At 34.2% G+C, this 14,433-nt stretch overlaps 2 protein-coding genes across 5 annotated transcripts; both read left to right on the forward strand.

Annotated features, from left to right (window-relative positions):
- The first annotated feature begins 871 nt into the window (after window positions 1-871).
- LOC112729049 (pentatricopeptide repeat-containing protein At2g46050, mitochondrial) lies at window positions 872-4,679 on the forward strand. The gene is made up of 3 exons (XM_025779425.1): window positions 872-1,143; window positions 3,007-4,612; window positions 4,665-4,679. The coding sequence occupies exons 1-3, from the start codon at window positions 872-874 to the stop codon at window positions 4,677-4,679; spliced, it is 1,893 nt and encodes a 630-aa protein (XP_025635210.1).
- Window positions 2,773-13,747, forward strand: LOC112726287 (putative disease resistance RPP13-like protein 1). 4 transcript variants are annotated; one of them, XM_025775622.3, is made up of 5 exons: window positions 2,773-4,723; window positions 7,319-10,909; window positions 11,619-11,794; window positions 12,406-12,484; window positions 13,135-13,747. In XM_025775622.3, the coding sequence occupies exons 1-2, from the start codon at window positions 4,689-4,691 to the stop codon at window positions 10,893-10,895; spliced, it is 3,612 nt and encodes a 1,203-aa protein (XP_025631407.1). In that variant the 5' UTR covers window positions 2,773-4,688; the 3' UTR covers window positions 10,896-10,909; window positions 11,619-11,794; window positions 12,406-12,484; window positions 13,135-13,747. The 4 variants fall into 4 exon arrangements, with proteins under 4 accessions (XP_025631407.1, XP_072066130.1, XP_025631406.1 ...); XM_072210029.1 differs by having other exon boundaries at window positions 2,785-4,762; XM_072210031.1 differs by lacking the exon at window positions 2,773-4,723 and adding an exon at window positions 11,284-11,428 and having other exon boundaries at window positions 6,578-10,909.
- The last annotated feature ends 686 nt before the right edge of the window (window positions 13,748-14,433 follow it).

Genomic DNA, 14,433 nt, shown 5'->3' on the forward strand with positions numbered 1-14,433 from the left:
TCTCACACTAATAAAAGATTTTACGAGCTCTCATTCATGTTGATGATACTTCTAGAACTCTTTTTTGACACAATTATTTCAAATTATGACTCTTAGCTGCTTTGTGAATTTTACAAAGGAATAATGGTGGCTTTAAACCCAAATTCTTCTCAACATAATGATGCTAATTATTAAAGTATAAGAATTATAATTACACCAGAATAAATTTTTTAATAGTAAACAAATCAGAGAAGAATAAAAGCTAGTAAATTCACATAAGAAAAAAAAGGAAGGAAAGGAGATAGTAAGGAATAAAATTATTATTATAATATAAAACATTTCTACTTAGTACAGAGTAGAAAATGCCAAAGACTAAAAACGCCGGCCTCTTTTAGGCACCGAAACGCTAAAAACTTATTTGGTTTATTGGTGCGCGTTTTCAATAGGAAGCCATTATATTTTTTATATTTTTTTAGTTCAACAGTAAAGATTATCCTAAATGTAGTTTGATGTAATTGGTTATTTAATATTTTTTTCAGCTTTTGTGTCAGTGGGTTGCTTTAAAAATATTGTTTTCTTGATGGTTATTGTTGTTATATCAGAAATATTATGTTAAGTGCCACCTTCAACTCCTTCAATCTTTCAGCAACAAAGCTAAACCGTCCATTCTTCAATGTTTCCCTAACACTCTCCAACATCTCATTGCGCACCTCGACATCAACCATCTAGTCGGAGATGATCTTGAGGACTCTGGCGTGGTTGTCGGATAAAAGCTGGGATTGAAAAACGGCACTATTGGTAAGAGAAAAGAGTGACTCGAAGTTGTGGCAGTGGGAGAGGATGTAGGATTGGACCTTAGATCAGATCTGAAGGGAATGCGATTAGTCGCTGGATGAGGAGGCAGAGATTTAGTGTGGAGAGCGGCATTGTTAGATCGGAGAGGTCGCGCGTCGAGAGGTCTCATAGCAGAGATAAATTCCGTAATCTCCACCATCGAGTAAACACGCGCCACTCCAGGGTCACTGCAGTAGGAGTTCTTGCCAGAGCTGGAGGAGGGAGTGTGTCGGAAAAGACGGTGCCGCCATGGGAGGGCGCCGGAGAAGATGGTGTCGAAGCTGCCATGGCCGAGTGGAGAGGAGAAGGAGTTGGTGGCGCGACGAAAGAGTGAGTAGGAGAGGCGGTGGAGAGGTTTGTTGTTGTCGCCGGCGGTGAAGATAATAAAAGAGGTGGTGTGCTTACGACGGTGGAAGAAGAGAACGAGGAAGAAGAGAGAGATGGCGGTGACAGTAACAAGAGGGAGAAAAATACTGTGGTAGTGGTGGTGATAAGGAAAATTCGGTATTAGTTTTTGGAAGTTCAACATGAAAAATAAGGGTGAAAAAGTTAGAAGACATGGAAACTGACGAGAAGATCCTAAATTCATAATGGAATAGACACCGTGATTAAAGTAAATAAAATAAAAAAATATAAAAAAAAGATAAAAACATCCCTTTTTTAAAAAATTATAACAAAAAGGATTCATTAAAGTAAAATATTTTATTTTGACCAATTTGACTTATCAGTATGCCAAATCAATTTTTGTCGTTTCGATATCCAAAAGAGACCGACGTACCGAATCCGTGTCCGACTAAAGCACAGGGAAAAGAAAAGCACGTCAAACCAAGATGATTATATCAGAGAAGAATAAAAGCTAGTAAATTCACATAAGATAAAAGAAAAGGAAGGAAAAGAAAGGAGATCTAGTGAGATAGTAAGGAATAAAAATTTTTGAGATAATACTCAATTTGGTTTCTGAAATTACACGCGAGTCTCAATTTAGTTCTTGAAGTTTCAATTGCCTCTATTTAGTTCCCAAATTTTGTGAGCATAACTCATGTTAGTCCTTGAAACAATTTTCAACGTACAAATCTTAACGAAACACTGTCGTGACAGCCGGATGCCATACTAAACTTTGTAAAATGATGTCGTTTTGGTTTTGGCACTCAAATAACCTAAAAACAACATCTTAAATGGTGTTTATTAAAATTTTACCTAACAAAATAAGTAATACGATGCCGTTTTTGACCTATTTAAATGTCAAAACCAAAAATCAACTTGGGTTAGTTGAGTGGTCAGCTCACTCGTCTGCTTAAGCAAGTGTCGGGGGTTCAAATCCTGCCTTATGCATGCAACAGACCCACATTTATAAACTTCAAAAACTAAATAGAGGCAATTAAAACCTCATGAACTAAATTGAAACTCGCGTGCAAATATAAAACATCTCTACTTAGTACAGAGTAGAAAATGCCAATGTGCCAAAGACTAAAGCATAGGAGAAAAAAGCACGTCAAACCAAGATGATTATATCATCCCAAGAGAAATGAATATAGAAAAATGCTTTAGATATTTATTTTTGTCTTGTATGTCAAATTCATATATCTTTTTAGTTTTTATTATTAAATTAAAAATAAAATTATCTCATAATATATGAATTTCAAACATAATCCAATAATAAACAGGTATATAATTAGAATACAAAATAAAATATCAAATTCTACTTTTTATTTTGAATATTAGATTAATAATAGTATTTTTTTGAATTGTAGAATAATAGACATTAATATTAAATATGAAGCAGTTTAATTTAAAGTGTAAAAATTGAATCTTTCAATTTTTAATAAATACATAAATCAAACTCTCTAATTTCTGTTTAAAAAAATTAAAAAAATGTGACGTACAAAATTAAATTCCAATTTTAATACTTCTCATAATTTTAAAAATAACAAAAATTATAATATTAAAGTATATTACTCCCGATCCTCCCACGAAGAAAACCTAGGTGCCACCAAATCCACAGGTATGCAGAAGTTTATAACATGAAATTTTCAGGGTTCAGTTGTAATTTTATCTTTTTAATTTTTATCCTATGTTCTTCAAATCCCATTTCAAAAAACAGTTCCTTTTCCCTCCAACACTTTTCTCATTTGTAACTCAATGCTTCAGTAACTATTCTCATGAACCACATCCATGTAATCATTCGCTTAGCAGACTCAAAGCTTTTGTTCCAATCCCTAATGAACCCAACTTCAGGGACCCTGAAATTGTTCATTTGTTTTGTGCTAAAGCCCTCAAAGTTGCTGCTATAAGGGCTTTTCTCCCTGAAGGGAAACAGTTGCATGCCCATTTGATAAAGTTTGGTTTTTGTCATGTTCTGTCATTGCAAAATCAGTTCTTGAGTATTTACCTTAAATGCAAGGAAACCAAAGATGCACTTAAACTGTTTGATGAATTGCCTGGGAGAAATGTGGTCTCGTGGAATATTGTGATCCGTGGCATTGTTGGATGTGGAAATGAAAATGACTTGAATCCTCATCTGGGGTTTTCTTATTTCAAGCGGATGTTGTTCGAAAAGGTGGCTCCGGATGATATAACATTGAATGCTTTGATTGGTGTGTGTGCAAAGCTTCATGATATCGAAATTGGAGTACAACTGCACTGTTTTGCAATGAAAAGAGGACTTGATTTGGATTGTTTTGTAGGTAGTGCTTTGGTTGATTTTTATGCAAAATTTGGTTTGGTTGAGAATTCAAGGAAGGTTTTTTGTGCTGTTACACATAGAGATTTGGTTATGTTGAATGTCATGATTTCTTGTTATGCCCTGAATTGTTTACCAGAAGAGGCCTTTAGCATTTTCAACTCAATGAGATTGGATGGTGCTAATGGCGACGAATTCACTTTTAGCTGCCTGCTAAGTATATGTGATATTTTAGAATATTATGATTTTGGAAAGCAAGCTCATAGTCTTATTCTGAAACTGTCACTTGAATCCGATATTCTAGTGGCGAGTGCATTAATCAATATGTACGCAAAAAATGAAGATGTCATTGATGCAAAGAGAGTGTTTGACAAGATGGCGATTCGAAATGTTGTGGCATGGAATACCATGATTGTTGGGTGTGGAAATAGTGGCAAAGTGATTGATGTTATGAAGATTCTCAGAGATATGTTACTCGAAGGAATTTTCCCCGATGAACTCACTATTTCCAGCGTTCTTAGCTCGTGTGGCTATGCTTCTGCCATAACTGAAACTCAGCAAGCTCATGCCTTAGCAGTTAAGCTGTCATTTCAAGAATTTGTATCTGTTTCCAATTCTTTGATTACTGCATACTCCAAGTGTGGTAACATAACTAATGCATTCAAATGCTTCAGATTGATGTTAGAACCTGATCTTGTTACATACACTTCATTGATAAATGCATATGCATTCCATGGTCTTGGCAAAGAAGCAACTGAGATGTTTGAGAAGATGATATCTTGCGGCATAAAACCTGACCGGATTTCTTTTCTTGGCATTCTCTCTGCTTGTGTGCATTGTGGATTCGTGAACGCAGGACTGCACTACTTCAAATTAATGACAGATGTGTATCGTATTATTCCTGATTCAGATCACTATACTTGCCTTATTGATCTCCTTGGAAGACATGGTTACATAAACGAAGCCTTTGAATTCTTGAAATCAATTCCAATTCAAGCTGAATCGAACATGTTAGGAGCATTCATTGGGTCTTGTAAACTGCATGAAAATATAGAACTGGCTAAATTGGCAGCAGGAAAGCTTTTTGCAATAGTTCCAGAGAAGATTGTGAACTATGCTGTCATGGCTAACATTTATGCTTCTCATAATCACTGGCTTGATGCTGAAAGAGTTCGAAAAACCATGAGGGACAAGGATGTTGCTAAATTCCCAGGCTGTAGCTGGATACAGGTTGGTAATCAAGTTCATTCATTTGTGTCTAGTGATAAGGTACACCCTAAACTTTTGCAAATTTATGCTACACTAAAAATGTTGCTTAGGTCAATGAAAGAAGAAAATGGTGTGAAATTGTAAATGGTATATAGATCATGATCAATAATAAATTGGGAAATATTTTTTGGTTTTTCTAAAGTTGTATCAACAAGGATTTGATTAAAAGTTTGTGTTGTACTTGTACCCGAAGTAAGTTTATCCAAACACAACCTATGTGGTGATAAGATTTCTGGAATAGCACATATAAGACTTCTCTCTTGTAATGAATATCCAAGCCAATTCTACTAGGTTTTTCAATCAATGTCTAGGACTAGAACTGAGAGTAATACCTCCTTTTATAGTCTCTAATCAACCATTTAACCCCCTAATGGGACTATAAATTTACATGTAAGACTGATTTAGGTAAAATTTATCTCCTATTTTAATCCCTAACCAAACATATCCTTAGTGTTTCACTGTTTTGACCTTTGTTGTTTCTTCATTGAATATGTAACTGTTCTACAGCATGTCTAAAGTTGCAAACAAAATAAGCATGACATTTAACAACTTACAAATAATTCTATTTTAAAAAGTAACCTCGAAGACAGCAACCACGTGAAGCTCATGTCCGAACTCGATTGCCAAGAAATTTTAACCTTATATTATTAGTATTACTTACCATGATTCATGTGCAGCTACATGTTCTTAGATTTATGTAATTGATTAATCTATCTATTTTTATTATATAAAAATTGATATCTAATTTCTTATACAATAAGTTTAAGTCATATTTTCTTTTTTAATGATGTCATTAACAATTTTAATAACTTAACAAAACTTAAAAATTAACTAGTGAATTTTTTTAAAAAGATTAAAAGAAAAAACTCTTATTTATTATTATTTATTAAAACATAAAGTACTATTAAATACGGTAAGTATACATTAAAAGTGTCATAATAATAATAATTATTATAAAAGTTTCAGTTACGAATATTAAAATTGTACAACTTAATACTTTTATTACTACATTATTTGGGCTACTTTTGCATATCATATAAGATTCTTATTACTCTTTATTTCTTAATTTTTAATACCAATTAGCAAAAACTCTTTCAAATAAGTTTAAATTTGTCATATTTTTTTACTAAGTATATTCAAATATACCATGATTATAAAATTTATTCATAAATTTATATTATATTTTTGGTATTTTTTATTTTCATTCATTTTTTTAAACCCAAATAAGATTAAATTTGGTACATCTCCTTACTAAGTATATTCAAATATATCATGATTATAAAACTAATTTATAATTTTATATTCTATTTTTGGTGTTTTTTAATCTCATTCATTTTTTTAATTTTTCTTTAATTATTTGTAAAGCAAAGAATACCATATGAAAAGACAAAGTATGACAACTAAAGCAAATGTAAAAATAAAAGCAACAAATAAATATTTAGTTTTGTACAATTTTAATATAAAAGGCCTATGCTTTTTTAAAAGGAGTAAAATATCGGTTTTTGTCCCTAACGTTTGGGTAAGTCTCAAAATTGTCTCTAACGTTTGAATCGTCCTATTTAAGTCCCTAACGTTTTAAAATTGACTCAATGTTGTCCTACCGTTAGGAATTTGTTAACGGAATTGACGACGGGACAAAATTGAGATGATTTTGAAACGTTAGGAGTTAAATAGGACGAAAACGTTAGAGACAAAAACGATACATAGAAATAAGTTTTAATTTTATCCTTCACTAATATCAATCTTTTATCGTACATAGTTATTCAATTATTTTTTAATCACATTTAAGTAAATTACACTTAATCACACTACTTTGATTATAATTTTACTCTTAAAGATTTTTACTCATCATGAAATGTTTATAAAATGACTAGAATAGAATCACATTACTTTATTACTTATCCCAAACGTTAGAGACAAAAACAATACTTTTCTCTTTCTAAAAATAAATGAATTCAAATTTTTAGACTAATAAATTATATTTTAATTGACATTATATTTTAGTTGAATAATTATATGAAATTATATACAAATTATCAAATAAATATTCTATAAAATATTTTTAATATAACTAATTTAAATTTAATATTAATTTATATATTATTTAATCAATTTCTAAATAATATAACACTTATTAAAATATACTATGCAGTATAATTAATTTATTTCTCCGCGCATCGCAGTTACCGTTGCTCACGTTGCTCACATTGAAACAACAACACTATTTCTATTTAATAATCTGTTGCATCTTTCAAACAAGAATTGAAAAATGAAGAGTTAGTACAAAGCCAGCTAGGAACTCCACTGCTTAGAATAATTTTAAGTTACCTCGGAGACCCATACCATGTCTTCTTGCTAAGGAATCATTGACTCCTCCTAAGCATTACCCTACTTGATTGTTTGAAAAATTTAGCAGTTCACTACACTGCAACAATTGTTCTCTTACCTTTCTCTGAAAATCCATTCACTTTGCTGTTGTTGAGATCATATCATCATGGCTGGTGCACTTGTTGGTGGAGCTTTCCTTTCTGGCTTCATTAACGTTGTCTTTGACAGGTTGCTCACAACGGATACGGTCAACAGGGTCTTGGGCAAGAAACTTGGCCCTGGCTTGGTTGAGAGGCTGAAAATTTCTCTGCATGCTGCTGAAGCTGTGCTCGATGATGCTGAGTACAAGCAACTGGGTGACAATCGTGTGAGGGATTGGCTCAACTGTCTGAGAGATGCTGTTTATGATGCTGATGACTTTCTCGAAGCTGTACTCACCAAAGCTGCCACTCAAAAGGAGGTACGTTCTTTGTTGCCTAGTTTCTTCCTCAACCGACATAGGAAGATGGTAGATAACATGGAAGGGGTGGTTTCAAGAATAGAATTTCTTGTAAGGCAAAAAGATATCCTTGGTCTTCAAAAGAATACCAAGGATAATAACTTGTCATCATCATCATCATCATCATCATGGCGAGAAACCACATGTCTGATGGAAGGGAGCATATATGGCAGGGAGGATGATCAACAAGCTTTAATCAAGACAATAAATGACAACAGTGAATCTCAGTTGTCTGTGATTCCCATTGTTGGCATGGGTGGGGTTGGTAAAACTACCTTAGCCAAATGGGCATACAGTGTCGCGGAAGGATTTGATCTCAAAGCATGGGTCTGCATCTCTGAAACATTTGATGTCGCTGAGATTACAAAGAAAACCATTGAGGAGATTACCAAAAATTCTTGTACCCTTGGGAGTTTAAATTTGCTTCAAAATAAACTGCAGGAAATGTTGTCGGGAAAGAAGTTCTTTTTTGTTCTAGACGATGTCTGGAGCGAAGATGCCGATAAGTGGAAGCAATTTATAGCTCCTTTTCACTGTGGGGCTAAGGGCAGTTCAATTCTTCTTACAACTCGTATGAAAGAGGTTGCTTCAGTAGTTCAAACATGTCCCGCTCACTTTCTTAATGAATTGTTAGAAGAGTCTTGTTGGTTATTGTTTGCAGCCAATGCATGTTTTCCGGAGTCAAACGGTAATCCAACATTAGAGGAAATCGGTAGAAAGATTGTCAAGAAGTGTAAAGGGTTGCCATTAGCTGTTGAAACACTTGGGCGCTTGTTGCGAGGAAAGGATGATGCTAAAGAATGGAATGCTGTTTTAAGGAGTGACATCTGGGAATTTTCCTTGAAAAATTGTAAAATTATTCCAGCATTGTTAATAAGCTACTTCCAGCTCCCTGCCTATTTAAAGCGTTGCTTCGTTTATTGTGCATTGTTTCCCAAAGATTACAAATTTTATAAAGATAAACTAATTTTGCTGTGGATGGCTGAAGATCTTTTAAGGTTACCAAAGAGAGGAGAGAGTTTAGAAGAGGTTGGTTCTGAGTGTTTTGAAGAATTAACTTCAAGGTTTTTTTTTAAACCAACCAAGTTTTTTTATGAGAGTTACGTGATGCATGATCTCTTGCATGACTTGGCAATATTCCTTGCTGGAGACTTCTATTGTAGAATAGAAGAGCTTCATGAACAAGAAAAGAAGAAGATTCTCACTCGTCATTTGTCACAGTTGCCAAATGGAAGGTTAGATCATCCAATCTCAAAAGTCTTTAAGTCCATTGTGAAATCAGAATCTTTGAGGACATCTTTGTATATCGATGATTTGTTAAGCATGAAAAGCAGAGCATCAAAGTTGAAATACTTGAGAGTTTTATCCTTTTGTCGACTTGGTGCATTACCTGATTCAATAGGTAAATTGATTCATCTACGCTATTTGAATCTCTCTAGGACCTTTGTGAACACATTACCAGAGTCATTATGCAATTTGTATAATCTACAAACATTAATATTGTATAAATGTTCTAACCTGACCATGTTGCCCAATGGCATGCATAAACTTGTGAATTTACGGCATCTTGATCTTAGGGGAACTTCTTTGAAAGAAATGCCTAGAGGAATAAGTAATTTGAAAATGCCTATTTTAGATTACTTTGTGCTGGGCAAGCACAAAGACAATGGAATCCAGGAATTAGGAGGGATCTCAAATCTTGAAGGATCATTTGAGATTAAGAAGTTGGAGAATGTTGCTGATGTGAGACAAGCCAGGAGTGCAAGGATGTCGGAGAAGAACCACATTGACAAGTTATTGTTGGAATGGTCTTGGGATCGTGAGATGGTTTCAAACACAGAGACTGAGAGAGATATACTCGATGGCTTGCAACCGCACACTGGCTTGAAAGAGTTGAGAATCAAGCGATATATTGGTGAAAGATTTCCAGATTGGGTGGGACAGTCTTCTTACAACAATATGACAAGTGTAACACTAGCATCTTGCAAGAATTGCTGCATGCTGCCTTCACTTGGACAACTGCCATCTCTCAAGTCCCTGCGCATTGAAGGTTTTCGTCAGCTCAAGCGTATTGGTGATGAGTTTTACAAGAGTGACAGCGATCATCATTTTTTGCCTACTGCACCGTTTCCTTCACTCGAGGAATTGGTGTTTCGTGAGATGCCATGCTGGGAGGAGTGGTACGTACCTGACCCAGAAGCATTTCCTCAGCTTAGGAGACTTGTAATAAAATATTGTGGAATGTTAAAGGGAGATGTGCTTAACAGCATATTGTGGAGAAGGGTTTCTTGTTTGCGGGAAGATGATGAAGGAAGGTCTGATGAGATGGTAGGTGGTGGGGATGCTTTATCAATAAGGGCATGTGAATCATTCAATGCAAGGAGCAATTGGTTACCCAAATCTCTGCAAAAGCTGAAAATCTTGTGGTTCCCAAAATTTGAATTCCTCGAGCACAAGTATGATTTGGTAGAGCTACGAATAAGATACAGCTGTGATTCACTGAGCTCCTTGTCGTTGGATGTCTTTCCCAATCTCAAGAATTTGGAGATAATAAAGTGTAGGAATCTGGAATCAGTGTCAATGTCAGAGGCACCACACTCTGCTCTTGAACGTATCTCCATCTATGATTGCCCTGAATTAGTGTTATTTGGAGGAGAAGGACTGGCTGCACCCAACTTGACTCATCTCACCATCTCTGATTGTCCTGAGTTAGTGTCATTTGCGGGTGAAGGACTGGCTACACCCAACTTGACTCATCTCAGCCTTATACGATGCGGGAAGTTGGAGGCATTACCACGTGACATGAAGAGTCTACTCCGAAATCTACACTCTCTTCATATATCTGGTTGCCCAAACATTTGCAGGTTGGCAGAGGGTGGTTTGCCGCCTAACTTGAAAGAGCTTCATGTGGGATTTTGCAAGCAACAAATGAGGGATCTATCATGGATGCCCAACTTGCATGCCCTCACTCATCTCACAATTGTTGGTTGTCATTGTGATAGCGTGACGTCATACGCAGAAGTGGGTTCGCTGCCTCACCTTCCCTCCCTTACCACTCTCAAGATATGCTCCTTTCCTAACATGGAGACATTGGAGTGCAACGAGCTTCTCCACCTCACCTCCCTTCAACAATTGCACATTAAGTACTGCAAGAAGCTGGAGAATATGGAAGGAGAAAAGCTGCCTTCCTCTCTCTTGCTACTGATAATTGAAGACTGTGGATTGCTGGGAGAACACTGCAGGAACAAGCATCAACTAATCTGGCCCAAAATTTCCCACATCCCCACCGTTAAAGTTTCTGATTAGAGTTTTCTGAGCCGGTAATTCTCTAATCTTCATGTTTCTCATGCTACCACAATTAAATTCACAAACGCATAAATTTCCATTTCCTTCAAGACAAAAAAGACAATTGAACTCGTATGCCAAATTGCATTCTTTTCTTTCATTTATCTGGGAAGCTCTCACTTTGCAGTTGTAGTTCAAGAAGTCTTTTGTTTCTTTCACAAACTCATTGCTCTCTCTAATACTTAGTAACATTCATATTCCAATAAAATCACATTTACAAAACAAGATAAGAATTAACATGAAACAAAAATTGAAGGACAGTGAACATCTTTTTTGTTGAAAAGATTCTTTTTTTGTTGGTATGTTTCTCTCTTCCTCTCTATAATTTTATTTTTGCTGTTTTGCACAGAAAGAATAAAATAATAGCTTGATTTGTGGAGAGAAAAGAGTTACAAATGGTGTTTCTGTCTTTGCCAATTCTTTATGATAATCAGAGCCAGTTGTTGTGCTGCAAGATTCATGTAGGAATAATAAAAGGAATCAGCATGCATGAGGTATATAAGCTTTCAAAATAGAAGGATCAAGTTATTGTTATGTAGTCTGTTTTTTTTTTCTTACCACAGTTTGAATCATTACATAAAATGAATAGTATTAGATACCTAAAATAAACTATTTCTAATACTAAGAGAAAACATTCTATAATAATAACTATTTCTTCCTTTCTGGATTTGGATACATCATCAGACAAATTCACAAGGCGATGAAGGTATGTAGCTAATGCAGACATGATTCAAGAATATGCTTTCCACATTTAAAGATGACAATCCTGTACCTGAAATAGTCATTAGAAGGTGAAGTTCTGGTGATGCCATCAGGAGCAATTTCATTCCTATCAACTTCACTCATTGATCTTTATCTTGGTATGTGCAGTTTGTACATATATTAACCTGCAGTGGGATTCAAATTATTCAAGAAAAAGCATTGTCATAGAATATTTGATCTTTTTGGACTGAATTGAAGAGGATAGCTACAAATATACAGGGTTATTGTTATGTAAATTCAGGGTATTATGTGTATGGAAAAATTTTTCTTTTATAACTTGTAGTATTATAGCCAACAATCACTCTTGTTTCTTTATAATTTTTCTTTTATAACTTGTAGTATATAACCATCAAATTTTCTGAATACAGATTTCTGAGCTGGTAATTATCTAACTTCACGGTTCTCATACCACCACAATTAAATTATACATGCATAAATTTCCTTCTCCTCAAAAGAAAATACCTCTCTCTTTCTTTAGACATTATGAACTAGTTGGACTGATATAAATTTGCATTCTTTTTTTTTTTCATTCATTCGGAAACCTCTCACTTTGTAGTTGTACTTGAAAGAAATATCCTCTGTTATTCTCAGAAAAGGTCATTCTTATAAATTCAAAGATACGGAATATATATATTGTGCATCCAACATTTGAGAATTTCTTTACATACATCGATAAATGAAATTTACTGTTTTCATCCATCTTCTGCAGGTACATTGTTATGAAGTAAAAGTGCCAAAACGGCAGAGATTTCATCATATATAATCTTATACAAATATTTTAGCTACAGGTTGGTAAATTTACTCTACTTCATTCCATTATAGAATTTACTTTTACTCTTCTGTTGGGAAAAAGAAAAATGTTATCAAAACTTGATTTTAGAAGAATTAGATATTAGATATATGCCCTTAATGGTAAAATTGTGTTTCTGCATTTGCCACTATTTGATGTTTGTGGCTTTATGCTGAACTAATTGGTACTGCCATGTAGTAACTTAAATTTGATTCTTTAACTGTTTTTGGAATCTCTAAATTATACTTTCTGTTACGATGCTATTTACTGTCGATCATTCATAATTTTAGCAGAGAAATAAATTGAAATCCTTTAAAAACATTCGGAGTAAAATTAAAACTTTCGCCAAACACTAGGGACATTTGGTATGGTTTTCCTTGTTTCCTTTTCTTCTATTCTTTAATCTTCTTTTAAAGTTATTTTTACAATATAACACAACAGGATGCGGTTTGCAACTTTGATCCAACATTGTGTTCATGAGGTTTCAGATAATTGCAGTATTATATGCGTACCTACCAAAGAGATATACAAAATGAAAAAAAGAAAGACCATAGAATGATAAATTGATAATAATGCATTTTGGTTTTTGTGATGACAAACACTTAGTCATGAAATGTTTTTAATTTGTGTAACCTCTGAATTCTGCAGGAGATACAAGGAGGATTAAGCAGAGAAAGTCAAAAGATTATGAAACTGTTAGGGACTTGGGTATTATGGGGTGCTCAAAGTCGCACATCGAGTAGTATGGGATGCTTGATATTGTATATAAGGAGAGTGGTTCTTCCCCCTTAACAGATAGCTTTTAAGGTGTGGTTTTCCACTTTCCTTAGATACTTAACAATGGTATCAGAGCGTGGTTCTCGGCGCCATGGAAAGGGCTACCTATAGGTTGGATTAAGGTGAATACCGAATACTGATAGACTAAAAAGTCATCTCTAATTTTCCAACTACCTCTTTTTCCCATTTGGTATTTATGCTGTTCATATTGTAAACATTATTTGATCTTTGTTTGGTAAGTATTAAGCTCGATGGAGTGTAAGCTTGAAAACACTTCATCAGAAGTTGTTTGTTTTACTTTCTTGGAAGAAGAGTCTTCGGGTTAAAGTGAAACACTGTTGTAGTTGTACTAGCTTAGCTTCTTGGTGGTGTTGTTTGACTGAAATTTGTATGTTGGAGCTTCATTATCCATCTGTAAATAAATAAATAATAATTTATATATTACTTCCAGGGGAAGAATTTCTTATCCCTATATTATACCCTCCACATTTTTCATTGAGTTCACTTTATTTTCCTTTAGCTCTTCTCAATAAAGCTGTATGAGGTACCTTCCTCTGCAATTAAACATTAGTGCTTTGCTTCAATGTTGGGACCCATAGGTGGTTGTTTGGTTAGCAATAGCAGTCATGTTTGAACTTTGAACCAACATGCTAAACAAGGGTTATATCAAATTTGTATTGTAGTGCTTTTTTCTTTTTTTTTTTTTTTTTTTTTTTTTTTGGGCTAAATTTACAATTCAAAGCCATGATGATTATAACTTCATTGAACCAAGCTGAAGTAGTGTTACTTGTATGTTAAAGCTATGAGAATCTACCTCTTACCAGCGTGAGGCAGTTAATTAGTTAACTGATTAAAGATAGGTACAATAGCTTTGATAATTAATCCCTTGGAAATATGTATATGACAAAAATAAAAGTAACTTCCATTGTTATTAATACTCGAATTTTGGGCATTTCTTATGTATCATGTAGATGCAGGTCTTCTTTTTCCAATAAGTTAGACCAATAATACCATGAACTGATATTTTATCAATGGACTTCAAAGTATTAGTGTAATTTATTTAGGAGTATCTCTCAAAGAGGATTTTATTTTATTTCAGTAGAAACAAATTAAAAGCAAAAAGAGAAAAAAAAAGAGAGAGTAGTAACTAACATGCTATTATCATAACTA

Source organism: Arachis hypogaea, chromosome 12 (assembly GCF_003086295.3).
Source record: "Arachis hypogaea cultivar Tifrunner chromosome 12, arahy.Tifrunner.gnm2.J5K5, whole genome shotgun sequence".
Classification (NCBI taxonomy): Eukaryota; Viridiplantae; Streptophyta; class Magnoliopsida; order Fabales; family Fabaceae; genus Arachis; species Arachis hypogaea.